We start from the raw sequence: 12,367 nt of genomic DNA on the forward strand, positions 1-12,367 counted from the left end.
GTTTTCTATGGTAATAGTTGATGCATTATTTGACTTGTAAAGCAGAAGGCTTTAATCTCTTGATCGTTTGATTTAGAATCTATAAGACAATTAGCAAACCTCCCTATGAGCTCCTGAAACTGGATGACTTGTCAAGCAGCCTTCCATCTCTGCAAGAGATCCAGACTGCATATACAAGATTTAAACAGCTGTTTTTGATAGGTAAGTCAGACTTTAAAGCAAAGCATAACACTGATGTGCTGTGTCTCCTGGGTGCAGTAATTTTCTTGATTGGTGTCTTGATTTTGAGGGTGGTTAAAATCAGATTTTAAAATACGTAACTGAAGACTGTGCTTATGTTTGGGATGTGAATGAAGGTTTATAGTTCTTTAATTTAACCACCTCTTGCTAAGCTGTCGCAGTACCTGAAAATTACTTTTCAAGGAGTGGAGTCTTAAATGATAGTTGGAATACACTAGCTGGAATGAAGTCTGTGGGGAAGATTTTTCAGTCTTCTGTGGCCAACCTTTTAGCCTTCTGTCAAGAATAGGGACTAAATGCTAATTAATTTTTTGCTCTAGGTTTTATTACACACTAGTCACATCTCAAAACATATGAAGCTGCTTAAATTCTCTGCTGTAGAAAGCAATAAAATGGGAGTCATGTGAAAGTATGCTTTAGGCTTTCAGACTTCTTTCTTGTGAGACTTTCCAACTATTTTGCTGTCATGAAACACTTTGACCTCACCTCTTGAGATGAAAGAAGCTCCACTCCAGTTTTAGTATGAGGTATTTGAGTTTCACACTGAGGATTTTGTCTAGAATCCACTGTCAATTCCACAGTGAATCTTAAAAGCTAAAAATAAATACCCTTTTATGTGATTTCTGGTAACTTACCCTTTGTAGGGAAAAAAGCCAAAGCTTGAATTTAAGTTATTTAACCCATCTCAGGAAATACTGTGTATTTTGATGATGTAATTGTATCATTGTCTTACATTCATGCAAAAGGGAACGTGTTGAAACTGCAATCTACTAAGTATTTGTTCTAGCAGTTTTTAAAATAAGGTTTGTTAATAGACTGTACCTTACTGAGTATAGAACTATGCACTTTCAGTCTGAGAAAAACATTCAGGTAACCTTTTGCAGAGGTACTAAGACCTTAAAGAAATTTATGACCTTATTACCGTCTTTTAAAGTCTGAACACATTAACCATTACTTTAGTCCTGTGTGTGCCTAGTTGATATGGTACAGGCAACATGTCCCGGCCATGGCACTCACAGCCCAGAGAGCCACATGTGTCCTGGGCTGTACCCAGAGCCCCATGGGCAGCAGGGGAGGGAGGGGATTCTGCCCCTCTGCTCTGCTCTGGTGAGACCCACCTGGAGCAACCAGCTCTGGGATCCCAGCACAAGAAGGACAGGGAGCTGCTGGAGCGAGCGCAGAGGAGGCCATCAATACGATCAGAGGGCTGGAGCACCTCTCATATGAGGAAAGGCTGAGAGAATTAGGATTGTTCAGCCTAGAGAAGAGAAGGCTTCAGGGAGACCTTATGGAACCTTTCAGTACCTAAAGGAGCTACAAGAGACCTGGAGAGCAACTTTAGATGAGAGCATGAAATCACAGGACAAGGAAAAAGGACAGGCAGGTTTTGATCAGGTATTATGAAAAAATTCTTTGCTGTGAGGTGGGATTTGGTGAAAACTATGTCTAATGGAACAGAGCTTTGAAGCTTCATTCTAACACTGTTGTGGAGAACTAGTTTCTATGGCCAGGATGAAATAAATTAGGAGAGAAGTTTAAATTCTGTAATGGACAGGATGAGGTGCATAGGCATGGAGGCAGCACAGCTACAGGAATAAAGCATACACATGCCTGTGCATTTGAGGTGTAGATGAAAGATCTAGCAGAGACAGACGTGTGTGTAAATGTGCTGGAATTGAACACTGGAAGTGTTTGGAGAGACTCTGGGAGGTGGGCAGTTACACAGAAACATGGGGAATTGAAGCTGTTGTGGAAAGGGTGGGGGAGAGGAGGGATGTGTGTATATCTGGTTTCTCACTAGTAGAACTGTTGTAGGTCTTGTGCTTCAAGGTTTGTCCCATGCAGGAAATGTAATCTATTCTGGTTTTAATTTACTATATCAGCTTGGACACTTAGGTGGCATTTGAAAAAACCTAGAGAAGTCCTAGTGAAATTCATAGGAGTTTAATGACTGTGGTATTGATCTTGGCCTCCCCATTTATTATGTATTTTAATGCCTTTTTTTAGTTGCAGCAAAAACTGTTTAAAATATTTTTCAGGTAGTCTTGTATTCCATAAAATTTTTATAACCTACTTCTAAAACCCATTGATGTTTCTGGCTCTGATGGTAATGATTTTCAACATCCAGCCTCTTTAGGTTAAGCTTCATGTAAATCATCATGTCTGATTAAACTTTTTTATTCCTTTTTCATTTTATAAACAGATTTATTTACCTGGTTTCATTGTCATGAACCTTCAACATACTTTTCTAAAAGACTGTGGTACTGTAAAACTCTGCTGGTGTTTGTAGGACTACTTCACTTCCTTATTTAGTTAAAAGGTGTCAGCTTTAATAGTGATTGAGACTTGCTGACTCCTTAGTATTGGTTGTTTTGTACCTGTTCATAACTGAAGGGTAATGGATGGCTGTTATCACTGTGAATGTGTGAACAAACCAATTTTTTGTTTTTCTCTTCTTTTTGCAGATAACAGTACAGACTTCTGGGCAACTGATGTGAAATGGTTTTCATTACTGGAGAGCACAAACTGGCTAGAAATAATCAGGTTTGCTCTATCTTTTGCTTTCTGTGTTTCAAATCACTGGTAATTGCATTTGTAGTGGGTTTTCTAGCTAGTTTCTTGAAACTGAAACTGAATGACGTTCTTTACTGCCAGCAGGAAAAAAAATTAAGACAGGCCTATGGTGCTGTTTATATATCTTATTTCTGCAACTTGAGGCAGTGTTTCTAACAGTGCAGACTTCTGCTAAATCTTCCACTTTAAAGGATGTGAGAAGTAGCAGATCTTTCCAGTTACAATTCTTCCAGAGAGCCAGTTTAAAATACAGATCCAGTAATTTCCATTATGCACTGTCACCTTCTTTCTAAGCTCAAGAATCTTTTTTCTTTCTTGTATGAAACTATTCTGTGTCTCTGACTGGCCTTGCCATTCTTCTATTTAGTCTCTACTTCTGTAATGTCCTTTAAGGTGAGACAAAGTGCAGTGTTCAAGATGTTAGCCCACCAGAGATTTATAAAAGAGAATTTCTTCTCAGGTTTGTCCCCCTGCTGTGCTGATTGTACCTTAAGCTCTCTTTTATTCTTCCAGCAGTTCACAGTGAGTAAGTGTTGGAATGGTGTTGGCTAACTTAAGGCTTGTTGTAGTGGACTGTTGAGGAGTTTTGTTTTCAGCGTTACTTTGTGCTAGCTCTTTTGTCTGTCAGTTTATTCTGTGATCAGCTAAATTACCATGGGGTGCTTCTGCAGTCAGCTCAAATCCCTTCAGGTCTTAATCAATAAATATTGATAGTTATTGACTCCTTAATCCAGAATTTAAATGTGTGCGTTTATTGAAAGGTTCTAGTGAAGACCATATATGTTGAGAAATTAATTGACATAACCAAGATCACAAGTAGTTTAAAGTAAAAGCCAGGCTGAGTTCCTTATGTTATCCTTAGGTTGTTTTGAGACTGGTCATTTCCATACTTGGATCTAGCTGCTTCCTCAATCAGCCTATTCTTGGCTCTTGCAGTCAGTAGGAATGCTTTGTCACATGCTCTAGATGGTAGAATCAGACACTTAAGACTGAAGAAGAATCAGACACTAACTCCACACTTAAGAAATAAACTCTCAGCTTTTATTAGTTACCTAAGATATTGCACGAATCTTAATTTGTGTGCAGGCTTTTGCTAGAAATAACTAACTTTATGAAGATTCAGATCTAGAAACCAGCATTATTATGTCTGGTTTTATGTGATCTATAATTCTACTCAGTCTTCCTTGTGAAATAACATTCTCTGTGTAACTTTTGTGTGAGTGTTTACGAGAGCGCTGATTGCTCATCTTTCCCTCTGCCTCTTCAAACCGTATTTTGGAAGAAATGTAGTATGTAGTACATTAGAACATAAATGTGGTGATGTTAGGGTAAATATCTGGTGCTTAGCAATTGTAATACTTCAGTGTCTGATGGCTGCTGTTGATCCAGAATAAAATACTGTATCATAGCAACTGGAAATGCGTAGTTAATGGCGAAATAAAATGTTCTTGAACCTAAGCAGTTCTTCATTTACACAAACTGAGCATGGGTTTTGTATTTTAAAGAACTAGTCAAGTTTCAAGTATGGCATTGTAACCATGTCTAGGGGAAACTAATATAAGAAACTTCATTTAACTTTTCCTGTACCACAACAGGAGAGTCTTGAAGAAAGCAATAGAAGTTGCTGAGTGTCTGGAAATACAGCATACAAATGTTCTCCTCATAGGTAAGAATTTAATGAGATAGTCCTATATATTGATTTGTTTAAATTCATTTTGAAATAGCTTAAGCTGGAAGTTTATAATCATGGTAGAGAGTTGCTAAAATTCATACAGCGCTTAAGTAGGACACCTAAATATCTCACACTCCTGGAAATGCTTCCTGTAGTTAAAGCAGATGTGGTAAGCACAGTTACAGGATATGAATGAAAAAGCTGCTGATAAATTGGCAGGAGAGTCTTGCATACAGAAGAGGTAACATTCTTGTTTCTCAGTTTATTTTATTTAAGATCTCCTAGACCCTTTGCTGTACTTTAAGGGACAGGGGAACCATATCTACACAAAGGACTAGTAATATGAAAACTTCCCTAAATAACTTTTATGTTTTCTAGATACAAGCTGGAAATTCTGCAGGCTCTTTATTAAAAATACATGGAAGAATATTTTTACTGTAAAACATATTGAGCAGTTTATTTTCCTAGACTGAGTAATCACATGTAAAACCAAACCTAAAGCTAATCATTAAGTGACTTTTAGTTGGGTTTTTCATGCATATTGCCATTTGAGCAACCTAGCACAGGAAAGAACTGTTTTCTGGAGGCACCTTTTGGAAAGGTGAAGAATGTATGTTGTATGGGAGGCAGTTGCCCACCTTGTGAAAAGAGGCATGGAGGATAGGAAGGGTAAAGACAAATAGCTGGGCTGAGAAGCAGTGCATGCATGTGAGAGACTGAAGGGCACAGGTAAGTTATAGTAGTAAAGACTGCAGCTTGCAGGTTTTATTGTCAAAGTAGTTTCCTAGGGTAAGTGTGTAAGTAACCTTGAATTTGGAATCATGGATTAACTTCTTTCTGACTTGCAAAAACATCTGTGCTGCTCTGATCCTGAAGTACAGTTTTATTTATGTGAACATGGCACTGCTTTGCTTTCTTACACAAAGTTTGAGGAATAGCTCAGTATAGAATGTGGTTTCTGTTCTCCTTTGTAGAAGAGAGTGCTACTGATCTGTGCTGTGTAATCTCAAGTCTGGTTCAAGTGATGATGGATTCATACAGCAGAACAAAGTCAGGGTTTCAGAGCCTTATTCAGAAGGAGTGGGTGATTGGAGGCCATGGCTTTTTGGATCGCTGTAACCACTTACACAAAAGTGAGAAAGAGGAGGTATGATTTTTTAAATTGCTTTCCTTACATAATATTTATAAGCTTACTCAGTATGAGGAGGGATTTAACTGTTAGTCCAGAAGTTGCAGTTACTCTGAGGATCTTTTGTTTTATGGGTTGATGTTTGTACAGTGCCGCTATTTTTGCTATTTAGAGGTCAGCAGTGGCTTTATTATTAAAGAGAACAAATGTAAAATTTCTCAGTCTTGGAGTCCTTTGAAAGTCATGTATCTTATGCCCTTGAAAACTGTGTTTAATGGTAGTAGCATCCATAGAAATCATTTAAGTTAATTGCCTATTTGTGTCACATCTGGAGATCAACTTTATACTGTCTTGCTTTGGGACTAGATCATATTGCTATTTGAGTGGAAGTAATAGGTGTAAAATGACTAATTCTGATCAAGAATTGCTATAAACTAGTTTTGATTTGCCACCTTTAAAAGGCTGCATAGTGGCAAATTTCAAATTCAGATTAGAAAGTGCTCATCTCTTCCATCAATAATTGGCCAAGGGTAGCTCAGATAATACTTCTTCAGATTTCAGCCAAATATAAATGTAGCAGTTCTGTAGTTAACCAGGCTTCTTGCCTTAAGATTTGTATTTGGAGACACTAAGTACTATAAAATAAATTGCATGGTGGAACAATTTTAATGTTTTTGAAACTGTTGAAATACTTTCTTTACTTAGGCTCCTGTTTTTCTGCTCCTCCTAAATTGTGTTTGGCAGCTGGTACAACAGTATCCTCCAGCATTTGAGTTCACAGAAACTTACTTAACTGTCTTGTCAGACAGCCTCTATGTGCCTATTTTTAGCACTTTCTTCTTCAACTCTCAACATCAAAGAGACACTAATAAGGTAAGGGTTTGGTATTTTGTGGATGCAGTGTGCTGGAGAATGAGTTGGACAACAAACAAGGAACACTCAAAAAAAGCTAATTCCCTACAGCACCTTTTTCCTTACTCATTGAAGTGCCTTGAAGGGTGAATGAGTGCCATTTTGGCTATTATGAGTCAAGTTTAGGATTTAGGAGTTTATGATGACAGAAGAAATACATTACCTGTAATATGTAGCTGTAGTTTCATGTTTAATGCCCTTCAGTGAAATTGGAGCTCCTTAACCTACAAGGAATATCCAGCTGTCCGGCAGAATAAGTTATCTGTGAAATTCTTGTATAGTATATTCTGTTGTATTCCAAAATCAACATCTCCTGAATGTTGATTCATATTTGGTTCATGCTCTTCTCTAGCCTAAGAAGCTGGGAGCAAAGGGAGTATCCTCTGCAAGGCTGCACAGAGACCAAAGGAAAAAGTGAAGATTACTGTCTTTCATACAAATAAGTTGTTGATCACAAAATTTAAGACCAGTAGCATTGCATGACTGCAGTTAGAACTTATGGTGTTTGAATCCTAACATGCCTCCTGTGTTTGAAGAATCCAAATGTCTGTCTCTTGCCCAGGTTTCAAAACTTCTTTCTTTCTGAGAATGTTTAACTTTATTTTCATCTGTGAAAGTCCAATTGCACTGTCGTCGTTCAGTTATTGAACACACAGAAAGCACAAGTGTTGTTGCACCTCTGTAGCCTTTTTTCTGAAAATCCAGTTTCTTAATTTCACGTTGGCTTGGTCAGAATTCCCTTCTAGCAGTATTAAATGTGACCTGTTTGTTTTGGCAGAGTGGGGAAAGCTTCAAGACACAAAGTGGTCCTTTCAGATTCCTTACTGTGTGGGACTGGGCTGTGCAGTTTGACCCCAAGGCCCAGGCTTTTCTGAACAACCCTCTTTATGCAGAGAAACCAAAACCAGATAAAAGTCAACGGAAGACTGCACGGTTCAAAGTAAGATATGTGCTGCTAAACTGTTCTTTTAATTCTAGAAATATTTTCCACATCTCTTATTTCAAATGTACTCACAGTAAAAGTATTGGTGCAGACTCTTTAAGTGACAAAATACATGTATACCTCAGATCCACCTGGATCTTAAGAACCCAGTTTACATCCACCTCAGTTGTAAATAACTCTTTCATAGTTCATAGCCATGAAGTTAGGGTTTCTTTTTCTTCCTACTTCTATGCAAGTCTGTTGATAAGTCATGAGATCTAATATTCAGATGAGTTACAATGATGTGTTTGAATGGAGTTAATTTAGTTGTTCCATGGAGTACCTGACTGAAATACCTAGGTTTGTGATTGCCTCCCTAATTTTGTCTGAGTGTAGCTGGAGGGTGTGTGTGCACTTGGGAGTGGGAGGAGGATCAACAACAGCAAAAAATCTGTCTTAGTTAGAGCATGGAGGATTATGGATGGACCACCTCATTACTGGCACATAGCACAAACTCAGGGAAAATTTTTTGGAGTAGCCTCTTTCAATTGCAATTTGTTGGTCAAATTCTGTCCTGTATAAAGCATTCTCCTGTGAGACACTGCCAGTATGATCTACAGTGTTAATCTGAGGTGCAATGTGGGACCACTGGACAAAAAACTTTAAATAAAGTGCTCTCTAATTTCTAAGTAGCTTAAACTAAACATGGACATTTGCAATACTTGAATATAAGTGAAAGGGTTTGGCTTTTTCAAATAAAATTCCTTTATCAGTGTTACTTTTCGTTGGTGCAGGGAAGGAGGCTGGCAATACTCAGTATCCTCTGAAGTGCTTGTGTTGAAAACTAGCAATTTAAACACAGCCACTGCTTTTCTATGTAGTGCAAGTGACTATTGCTTGTAAGAAGTTTCTGGATACAACTTTTTCTTCCACTTAAAACTGCTTTGTGAAGTTCCAATCCATTAATATTTATCTGAGTATTTTCTCTTTTTTCCCCTCTTAAAGCATCAACGGCAACTTTCTTTGCCACTGACGCAGGCAAAGCCTTCCACGAAGAGAGGATTTTTCAGGGAGGAAACAGATCATTTAATTAAAAACATTCTGGGTAAAAGAATTGGCAAGTTCATAAATTCTTCAGATGAACCCCCTAATAGCTTAAGGGAGTTTTATGATAGCTGGCATAGCAAACCTGTTGACTACCACGGTCTTCTGTTGCCGCGTATCGATGGCCCTGAGATCAAAGTCTGGGCACAGCGTTACCTACGATGGATTCCTGAGGCCCAGCTTCATGGTGGTGGAACAATAGCTACAGCTGCCAAGATTTTGGACTTGATGGAGGAAGTGCAAAGCCTGCAGGTAAAAATGGATGAAGAACACAGTCAGGCTGTTTCTGGAGACATGCATTCTGTTCCCATGCTGAGAAATTCTGCCCGTTTGTCATCCTTGTTTCCATTTGCTTTACTGCAGAGACAGTCTGTCAAACCAGCTTTACCCACTAGCACCTGGAAAGACTTGGAAGATGAAGATGACTTGGTCAGGAGGGATGATGAATTTGTTGATCTAAGCGGGGATATGTTATAACCTGTATATAGATTACAGTATGAATTGTATGTGGCTAAGCACTGAGTTTTAAATGTTGTGCTGTATCTTCATATAAGGAACTTGAGCATCTACAACCTGTTTAATGGGTTTGTGGGGTTAAAAATTCTTGATTGGAAAGAACTACTTGCTGTAATTACCTGAGCATGTTTTGAACTTCCATTTCACTTTAACAATATTTGTTGCAGAAACATATTTTTAGCATAGGTGTAATAAAAATGGGAGTCTTGGCTGGAGTAACCATATGGCCACTGTTAAAAAAAAAAAAGAAAAACAGCAAAAGAATACTTTCTGCTGTAAAGGTGGAATGATAAATGCGTATGGCAACAATCACACTATCTTAACAGAACATCTCTTTCCCCTTCTGCTAAGAGTACTGGGAGTGGAGTACTGTGGTCTGCATTTTCCTCCCACATCTAAAGATGCAACACTCACAAATCAGCTTTTGACAGTTGAGGAATACGCTCATATTCGCAGGGGTTTTCTGTCTGCTGTTGGATCAACAGAAGTCATGTTCTTGCCCCTTCCCCTTTGTCAGGGTTGGTCTGTGTGGTGTCATGGTCACCGGTTGGCTGCTCTCAGCCTGTGCATGCACTTAGCTCAAGGGCCAGATGCAAGAGCTTAATGACACATTTTGAGTATTAATGTATGGCTGCTGTGCAACATGCCCTTGCTGCCTTGGAATATTAAGTTTGCTCTTAATTTTAAGGAATGAGATTTCAATTTGCCATGAGCATTTTTTTTCTCTGCTTAAGTAGAGTGAGACTTTCATTTTAACTTTCCCCCACTGATGCCAGTTGCCTTTAAGGCTTTCTGTAGCTTGCACTGAGACTCTCTCCACATAGCAGGGAAGACTTTTCCTGTAGTCCTGCAGTGAAGCAGGATTTGCAGTCTGTTACCACCTGTCATGAGTTGGTGGTACAGCTTATGAATGTGTCGTTTATAGAACACTTGTGTCCTGTTGCTGGATGTTAAAACAGTACCTCAGTGATAAAAGCCATAAAGAAATGCCTGTTGACTTGGATCTACTGTGTGTATGTTTATACAAATTTTTACTGCAAATAATTATTCTTTGTAAAGCTGAATATTATTTGACTGTTAGATCTGTTTAAAACCCTTAAATTCTGTAATAACCCAAGAATGGATTCAAGTCATAATATCAGTTACTGAGAGGCTACACATTGAATATTTTCTCTGTTCTCATAACAATTAAGAAACCCATGCTGGAAAACTTAGCTGGTGGATAAACTGTTGCTTAAATTTGATCAGCTCAGTGAAACTGGGGATATTAAACTTTTGTTACTGACTTATCACTTCATACTGAGTTGTATTAATATATAGCAACAATTCATCAGTGGCCCTCTAAAAATAAATTCTCATAACTGGGAAAGGGAAGAGCTTGACGCAGCTATGCCAAACTGAAGCTTCCCTGCTCTTAATTGCCTTAAAGTCTTAGTGCAAGGACAATACTTGAGTTTGTAGTGGTTTATTTAAAATACACTAGTGCTTATGCTTTCTTCTGTGATATGTATGATCTTTACAGCTAGCACTTGCTAGAAGGGGCTGTACAGCACATTTAATTCAGACTTAGTTGTGATTCATGTATGCAATAATACTTTGCATGTTGAATGAGCAGTGTATTATTACAGTGAAGAAATACTTGTCATTCTGAGGTGGTTTGGGTTCAAGGGTGGGGTTTTCTAAACACTGCCATTAAAGAAAAGATATCAAAATGATTTTTCTATACTTTTGATCTAACTGTTGTAATATTTCGGTCATGAAGATTACATATTTGTATTAAAGAACAGATGTTGGACATCTTATTTGTACATAAGTTATCAGAAATATATATAGAAGAGAAGCATATATCTGGACTTGAACATGGGAACATTTCTAATGTAGAGTAAATACCATTGTTGCTGGTTTTCTGCACTGAAGGATTGGAAATATACTTCATATTTTTACTCCAGGCTTCTGTTTATACCTCCAAGTTTTAACACTGTATGCAAACTAGCAGTTTTACAGGTTTTTATCTTCCTTTTTTCCTTCTTTTTGTTATTTTTTTTTTTTTTTTTAATACTGTTACTTCTCTTTAACAGGCTGTTTGAAGAGTGTCAATAAAATATACTTTCAAGTATTTGTCCTGAAATAAGAATGTATGTCTGTGGTCCACTTTGCAAGTGATGCACTAAATCACACCAGACTTGACAATCTGCAGTGGCAAGGTTTTTCTGGTTATATCCTGATTTTTACAGACTGCAGTTTTGATCTGGCTGTACTTCTGGAGAGCTGCCACCAATGCAGGAGAGAGGACAGTTCAGTGCAGTGCAGTAGGATGGCTGTGGGAAGTTAAAGGTGATCTAGCAATTGTCTGCTGAGTGTGTTGGGGGGATTATTAAACACTGTTTGTTTCTGTCTTAGCAATATACTTCCCTGATTTCTAGGGTGAAATTTGTTCTTGAAATTGCCACAGGGGGGTGTTTCTCAAACCAGATGTGTGTTTGAGATGGACTGAGGTAGTCACAGTAAGCTGTGGGGTACAGATTTAAAAATTCCACTTTTTTTTTTTTAAGACTCTACAAATTGCTAGCCCTTGGTCAGAGGCAGCACTAGTGCAAATCACACATTAAAAACCCATGAATGTTACAAGACGGCCACCTTTGTTTTTGAAGCCCTGCACAGCAATAGCTCTAAGTCATGTTGTCCCACAAGGTGTACCTCTGCCTCACCCACACCTGCTAAAGACCAGCAATTGTACTTTGACCACTTGGCTTTGATTTAAGACAGTATTCACTATTGAAAAAGTTCAGCTGTTGATGTGCAGCATAATGAAATGCAAACATGTTCTTCATTAAGGTGCTCACATCCAGCTTGCCCTCCTGATCTTTTGCTCCAGCTAAAGCTTTTTCCATTTGTGCTTGAAGCATGGAAGCACAACTTCTTCCAGAAGTAGATGAATACTATCTGCTGATGATTTCTTACAATGGATTAATTTTGTCACAGCATAGGTCACTTTCATTCTAAACTACCTGCAGACCTCATGCAGTATTTATGGTTGGGTGCCCCTTCACAAAGAGCTAGGTTTTGCATAAAACTCTAAAACGTGAAGGACTTCATTTTCTGGGTCAGGAAGGAGATCTGACTAGTGAACTTAGCTGAGTCTGAAAAGAGCATTCTGTGTACAGAACTCTACGTGCTCTTCCAGGGTGAACTGGGGAGGTGGGAGTGGAAGGGGCAAACCCCTTCTTAGGGTCTTGTGTCCTTTTTCTTGGTTTATAATAAAGTCAACATGACAAATGCTTTTTGCCAGCATTTGCAG

The 12,367-nt window shown here is 38.4% G+C and overlaps 1 protein-coding gene across 3 annotated transcripts in view; it reads left to right on the forward strand.

Moving 5' to 3' along the window:
* MTMR12 (myotubularin related protein 12) overlaps nt 1-11,165 on the forward strand; it is a 33,181-nt gene extending 22,016 nt beyond the window's left edge. Inside the window, exons 10-17 of one of the 3 annotated variants that reach the window (XM_040090445.2) lie at nt 77-201; nt 2,706-2,784; nt 4,410-4,480; nt 5,461-5,633; nt 6,321-6,488; nt 7,306-7,467; nt 8,455-8,805; nt 8,917-11,165. In XM_040090445.2, coding sequence (XP_039946379.1) covers nt 77-201; nt 2,706-2,784; nt 4,410-4,480; nt 5,461-5,633; nt 6,321-6,488; nt 7,306-7,467; nt 8,455-8,805; nt 8,917-9,030 — 1,243 coding nt within the window. In that variant the 3' untranslated portion in view covers nt 9,031-11,165. Of the gene's footprint in view, nt 1-76; nt 202-2,705; nt 2,785-4,409; nt 4,481-5,460; nt 5,634-6,320; nt 6,489-7,305; nt 7,468-8,454 lie in introns of all 3 variants that reach the window. The other 2 variants (XM_040090443.2, XM_040090444.2) reach the window with 2 other exon arrangements.
* The last annotated feature ends 1,202 nt before the right edge of the window (nt 11,166-12,367 follow it).

The sequence above is a fragment of the Hirundo rustica genome, chromosome Z (assembly GCF_015227805.2).
Source record: "Hirundo rustica isolate bHirRus1 chromosome Z, bHirRus1.pri.v3, whole genome shotgun sequence".
NCBI classification, from domain to species: Eukaryota; Metazoa; Chordata; class Aves; order Passeriformes; family Hirundinidae; genus Hirundo; species Hirundo rustica.